At 35.8% G+C, this 6,704-nt stretch overlaps 1 protein-coding gene across 1 annotated transcript in view; it reads left to right on the top strand.

Annotated features, from left to right (window-relative positions):
• LOC107747827 (globoside alpha-1,3-N-acetylgalactosaminyltransferase 1-like) overlaps positions 1–6,704 on the top strand; it is a 23,416-nt gene that overhangs the window by 11,227 nt on the left and 5,485 nt on the right. The window contains exon 2 of the mRNA XM_016562434.1: positions 1,200–1,235. Coding sequence (XP_016417920.1) covers positions 1,200–1,235 — 36 coding nt within the window. The remainder of the gene's footprint in view (positions 1–1,199; positions 1,236–6,704) is intronic.

Here is a 6,704-nt window from a genome sequence, read left to right as displayed (position 1 = left end):
ATTAAGGTGTTTACATGAAGGCTTTTCAGTCCGATTGAGCCGTCAATCCGATTACAAACAGATTATTTGGTTGCATGTAAACGTAGCCAGTGTAAGCTAGAAATTACCGCTTATAAAGTTGTAAATATGGATATTTTTCTTATAGCCATGTGGAGCACTTTTTATGATGGATGGATGCCCTTTTTTGGGCTTCAAAATCACAACAGAAACCGCATAAACACATTTCATTACACCAAATACACAAAATAATGTTCTTTTTAGCAGCATCATATGACCCCTTTAAAACTTCAGTGAAACACACACCAAAACGCTCGGAGAGTGCGAAAGTTTTTGTTTGTTTTCCGAGTAGTCATTTGATCAAAAGAATAAATAAGATAATCATCAAAAGTTATATGTTAAGATGTATAGAAAGTTAGCTTTTCTCAAAAGTTATTCCTTTAATGTTTTCTAGTTCTCATACTGTTCTTTTTTTTTTTACCGCAAGACATGAATTTTGCTTGAATAATTTTCTTTCCAAAATTATGAATTTGAATACAATTATGTAGACCAGTGTTTGAACGGAGATGTGTTCTGGACATTATGAATTCATTGAGCTTACTTTTTAAAATAAAATATGTAGACTTGGGGCCTAAATACAGATGTTTGTGAAGGATGCTCCTGCTATTGTTAAAATAACAATCAAATCGAAGCAGCGGCACTTTTACCTCCACATAGACTAAATATATATTCCTGCAGGAATCACAACAAAACTTTGAAAATGATTTAAAAATTGATTTAAGAGGTTTAAAATGAATTTAAAACAGTTAAGAATAGAAAATGATTATACATAAAAGCACATTATATAGCCTATATAATGTTGTCAAATCATAACATCAGTTGCATCAATGCAATAATAATTCACCACATTTATTACTGTTACATCAGTTATGGAAATGGAGGAGACAGACTCAGTAGTATGTTGCAGCAGATGCACAATACATTTTAATCCATGACTTCACTGCTGGTGGAGCCCCATCTCGTTCTTTTCACAGGTGTGCGTTATGCCACTGCTACCATCTAAAGACATTAATAAATGTATTAAATGAATATGATGATAAAAGAACATTACTTTTGAAGTTTATTTTGTAGACAGGTAAGCACAATGAGATATGGTCAGTTTTACATTATCATTTACATCCTGTTATTCTGTTTCTTCACAGACTCGTTTATCTGGGCTTCACATCCCGCTGGATCAAGTGAGTATAACTAAACACATCCATCAAAACACACAGTGTGAATGTCGATCAAAAGAATATGCAGTTGAATTAACGACAGTTTACTGAGATGTACTCAATCCACGACGTGCAAAGTAACGTTTAATTTTATGAGAGCAGTAACAGGACTACTGAAAAATAAACAGCAATCCCTTATTACCTATCAAGTATTCTGATTATAAACAGTTACACGCAACACCAAGTTTGGAACGATTCTGCATTATAACCTTCAGGTATTTTTCAGATATAAAGAGCAAAGAAGGTGCTTCATGTAAGTAAAATTAAATATAGAAAAAAACAATATGGGCTACACAAAATCTATAGTATAATCAGCTATAAAGAAAAAAAACACCTTTAAAATATGTCTTTTATTAGGAGTACAAGGGAGCCGCTTAAGAATTTGTACTCACCACAAGGGTGAGTTTAAACACACTTCACTTTTTATCTAGACTATAGATTATATCAGGGGTCTCCAAACTCTGTCCTGGAGGGCCGGTGTCCTGCAGAGTTTACCTCCAACTTGCATCAACACACCTGCCTGGAAGTTTCTATGACTAACAAGACTTTGATTAGCTGGTTCAGGTGTTTTTAATTATAGGGTTGGTGTCCTGCAGAGTTTACCTCCAAATTGCCTCAACACACCTGCCCGAAAGAAGGGTTGGGCAAAGACACATCAAGATATATTTTAAGTAAAATACCAAATACCTTAATTTTAAGTGTATCAAAATAGACTGCAAAATACAGCAGCCACACCATGTATCAAAATAAACTACTGTATTTATGTATTTTAAAAATACTAAAAAAAAAACTTTTACAAGGGAGCATGAAATTTCTTCGCAAACCTTCCATCAGTTGGCCTATTATTTGATCTACCCCTTCCTTCACCATACTGACTCAGTTGATTAAGTAAACAATGTTTGATAGCAACAGCTTTTCTCTGCCCGAGACGAGTCATGCAATAAATCTGATATATGCAACCAGTTAACAGATCAAATATTCACATATCCCTGTGATCGCCCAGATGAAGGTTAGTTTTAAAGTAACCAACAGTTTAATGTTTTAACAGTTTACGAATGACTCATAATTGTATCCTAGTTTGGTAACACTGACTCAATGACAAGTCATTCATAAGAAGACAACTGATGGTACCTGTATTCATAGAAAATAGTTTCTAACTAATTCATCATTTGATTGTTAATCATAAATATAATATATTATGTGTCAGGCAGTCATTCACGCAGTGGTATGCAAAATAATGATCCTACTATACAGCTACTTCAATTAGGGTACAATATTCAGCAATCAAATATTTATTTATCAATCATTGGACACCTATTTGGAAGTTTAAAACAAGCATTTCAACAATTATTAAATGATCAGTATGTTTTGATTTTAATATGATTTTAAATGTAGTCAGAAACGTAATCAGAAAGTAGCAACAGAACAATACCGTTCAAAAGTTTGCAATTCAGTTTTTTCAGTTCATTTTTTTAAAGAAATTAATACATTTATTAAAAAAGGATGTGTTAAATTGATGCTGAAAATTCAGCTATGACTCACAGAAATAGATATTTTAAAGTATGGTAAGAAAAAAAAAATTTTTTTAAGCCTCGCAATATTTTAGTTCTTTCTGTATTTCTGATCAAAAAATAAACTTATACTATAACAAGTTGTAAGAATTATAGAACCTCAGACACTTTGATCTTCTGAGACGGACAATACACACATAGTGTATTCAAATACAGACATCTGTTTCCACATCTCACTTAGAGAAGATGTGAGTGAATTTCCTTCTCACACATCTACTACCTTTACTCACTCTCCCCCTCTCTCCCCTCATTTCCATCTAAACTCAGGACACTACAGAGATCACCGAAACCACTATTCTTAATCAGAGTTTATAACAATGCAACTGTTCATGTTTGATGTCGTTTGAATGGTCTCTGTGTGTCTGGTAAAGAGGTCACATTTTCTTAACAATAGGACAGACAGCCATAAAAAGGTAATACAGATCCTAAGAGTTTAGAGATTAGTTGATTTCTGTAGAGGGTGTGCCTTTCATGCAAATTACCTTCTGTCCCAAAAGGTGTTAATTCGCCTTGATCAAATACAAATTCAGATAGTTAGTTCCTGTCTCCATTTTGGAGGATGTGTGTCTTGGTCTGAGGTTACTTGAGGAAATGTGGAGGATCGGGGCGATTCTGTAGTCAGAAGCCCATAGCATAGAGTGGCCACACACTCTATATCATGTATCTTTCTAAAGTCACGTATGCATCTTACTCTTAGATTCATCTTTGAGAATTGGCTATGTAATTGGCATAATACATATTTACCTGACTGATAATAAATTGTTTCATTTGAATTTATTCTGACTTACTCTGAGATTATTGACGGCAAGTCATTCTACCAGGAGGGAACATTTAATTTAAAAGTGTGTGAAAGTGATTTTGTGCCTCTTTGGGATGGCACAATAAAGCGGCGTTCACTTGCAGAACGCAAGCTTCTAGATGGCACATAAGTCTGAAGTAATGAACTTCGGTAAAGGGGTGCAGAGCCAGTGGTGGTTTTGTAGGCAAAAATTAATGCCTTGAATTTTATGCGAGCAGCTATTGGTAGCCAGTGCAAATTGATAAAGAGGTGTGACGTGCATTCTTTTTGACTCACTAAAAATTAATCTTCCTGCCGCGTTCTAGATTAATTGTAAAGGTTTTATAGAACTGATGTTTAGAATATTTTTATGTTTAGAATTTTTTATAGAACTGTTGTTGTTTAGAGCAACAGTGTGTTGTTGACCAACCTAAATTCGGGTCAGCCTCAACCTCTGGTTATTGTAATATTATTCTAACTAAGTGTACGTGAGAAATCACGGCATGATTATATAAATAAGTTAACTTTACTTAGAAGAAGTTAAGTTGGTCAACTTGATTCTATAGTAATGGTCATGACCTCTGGTTAGATATAGTCTTAAGGGTGTTTTCACACTTGGTCCTTTTCAGGGGTCTGAGCGCGGTTCGAGTGATTTTTGGCCCATATGTGAACACTCCAAACGATCTCAGACCCCTCAGAAGCGAACCGAACCGAGACCATCTCGGGAGGTGGTTTGAGTACTGTTCGCTTTCGGCTAAAGGTATGGTTTGCTAAAAACGTGCATTGTGAACACAAATCAGCCCGGGCTCACTTGATTTTTCCATTTGCGAATTCCAATGTAGTTTGGCCATCAGATGTTTCTGTACAAATCAGCTGTTCATAGTGGCTGCTTCTTCTGGCAGATCTCTACAAATTGTTCGCTCACAATGTACACTTGTTCATTTTAATTTCAACCGCTTCCAAACTGTGTAAGAGAGATACGGCTGTGCGCATTGCCAGTTTAAACTTTTTGATATAGGCTATGAGCGCGCACATCCCAGCTGAAATTTTTTTAATATATTTTTTTTGTGAAAACCTGTATCTGAACTGTAAATCATGCTTTTTACAGTCATTTTAAAACATTGCCCCACCCCACTCACATGGCATTAATTTTATCTGTGCAGGTTTTAAAAACAGTCTTGAAAAGTCTTAAAGGTCACATATTGTACACCTTTCTGGAGTTTTATTTTAGGTTTTGATGTCCTTAAGAATATATATTTGCGGTATAAGTACCAAAAACCATCTCAATATATTTTTACAGCTCCTCTCTCAGGAGCTCTGCTAAGAACAGGTCGATTTTGGCCTGTCTAATTAATATTCATGAGCCTCTCTTCTGATTGGTCTGTTGTTTTCTGAGTGACGCACGACCAGGCCAACCACAGGTAACTAGGGTCAGCCGACGTCACAGCGCTAGCTGGAGGCAGCAAAACAAAGGGGAAACTGGAGGCGGAAACTGGTTCTTTTAAAGAGGACTCAAGTGTGAAAACACCTTAAATTAAGTGTTTACAGATCTATAGGGACTAATAAAAGTATTCTAGAATGAGCTAAGTATTGCACGAGCCGTCCAGAGGATTAAAGGTGTTTTCACACTTGAGTCCTCTTTAAAAGAACCGAACCCAGACCCCTTTAAGGTGACCAAGAGGTGGACCAAGTGAAAAAGGAGTTGGACCCAGTTTTCTTTGTGTTCACACTATCGCAGTTCCTGAAAGAGGACTCGGATCCTTTTTTGGTCCACAATCGCCTCTGTGTAATGACCAAGACTGATGAGTTTGTGAATATGAGATCTGTACACCGGCCGGTACGAGACTCAAAGTGTCATAGGAATAAGATTAATGAGATTCAATACGATTAAAGAGCGAAATAGAATAATCAAATGTCTGAATAATAATAATAGTAATAATAATTAGAGATGAACAAACAACCGATTGGCATTTCAGCCTTAAATTTGAGTTCGTAATAAAATTGAGTCAGATTAGAGTTTAAATTAAGTTAAATAACTTTGCGCGCTGAAAAGACCAAACACACAAGAAACCTTCAGCCACCATTGGATACCTTTCTTAGGCCAATTGCGTGGACCTTACAAAGTATATACTAATGCATTAGAGCATGTAACAAGATTGGTTCGTTAAAGGGACTTTGTTTGCAAGTAGTTAGAACAGAAATTGTGAATTTCACGCACTCACACATACACACATGGGAAAAGGGGGAAGTAAAAATGAATAAGTTAAATAGTTACAGAAAGCAGGGGAATGAAGCTATGAGAAGGGTAAGAGTCAGTTAACCACCTAAGCAGAACCATCAGCGCTTTGGTAACAAGGTGTTCACAGCTTATACTATAACTCTGTTTAGTTCAGTCATATGTACGGTACTTGCATTGCCTTGGCTGTTGAACGAGCGTCTGGATGCAGTCTCGAATGAAAGTCTTAATGGTTCAGTAGTTTGTTAGTGGTAAAGTTGCAACAGTTTCTTCCGGGTTGAAGACCGCCAAACTTCAGATGATGTTAGCCTGACTCAGTTGTGGTTGGGAGAGCTCTTTCCCAAGTGGAAGTTGCAACATAGCTTGTTGTAACTTTGAGGTCCTGCTGGCCCAGCCCATGGTGTCTTGGTCAGACTAGATGTCTCTAGGCCTGTCACGATAACAACTTTTTGTTGTGCAATATATTGCCCCAGAAATAATTGCGATAAGCAATATTATTGTCATTTTAAAGACCATTTTATGCCACTTAATATATAATCATAATGTAACAGCATAATAATGCAAGAAGGCCTACACACTTCCAAATGACAACAAACTTAATTTTTAAGAATATATAGATTATGGAAATTAAATATTGAAATATTAGATACCTTAAAAAACCTGAATAAATAGTAAATAAACATTTTTCTAACAAAAAGTGCAAAGTAACAAGTAAAAAAAAAGAAAAATGCAAAGAACTTGTATGGAGATTTTTCCATACAGATTTTTCCCTGACCTTCTTTTCTCTGTAATTTAAGGGTGCTCACTTTTCCTGAAAAACACAATCACTACTTAGCAGTCAGATGTCC

Source organism: Sinocyclocheilus rhinocerous, unplaced genomic scaffold (assembly GCF_001515625.1).
Source record: "Sinocyclocheilus rhinocerous isolate Xijiao unplaced genomic scaffold, SAMN03320098_v1.1 scaffold1492, whole genome shotgun sequence".
NCBI classification, from domain to species: Eukaryota; Metazoa; Chordata; class Actinopteri; order Cypriniformes; family Cyprinidae; genus Sinocyclocheilus; species Sinocyclocheilus rhinocerous.
This window is presented reverse-complemented; position numbering and strand designations above follow the sequence as displayed.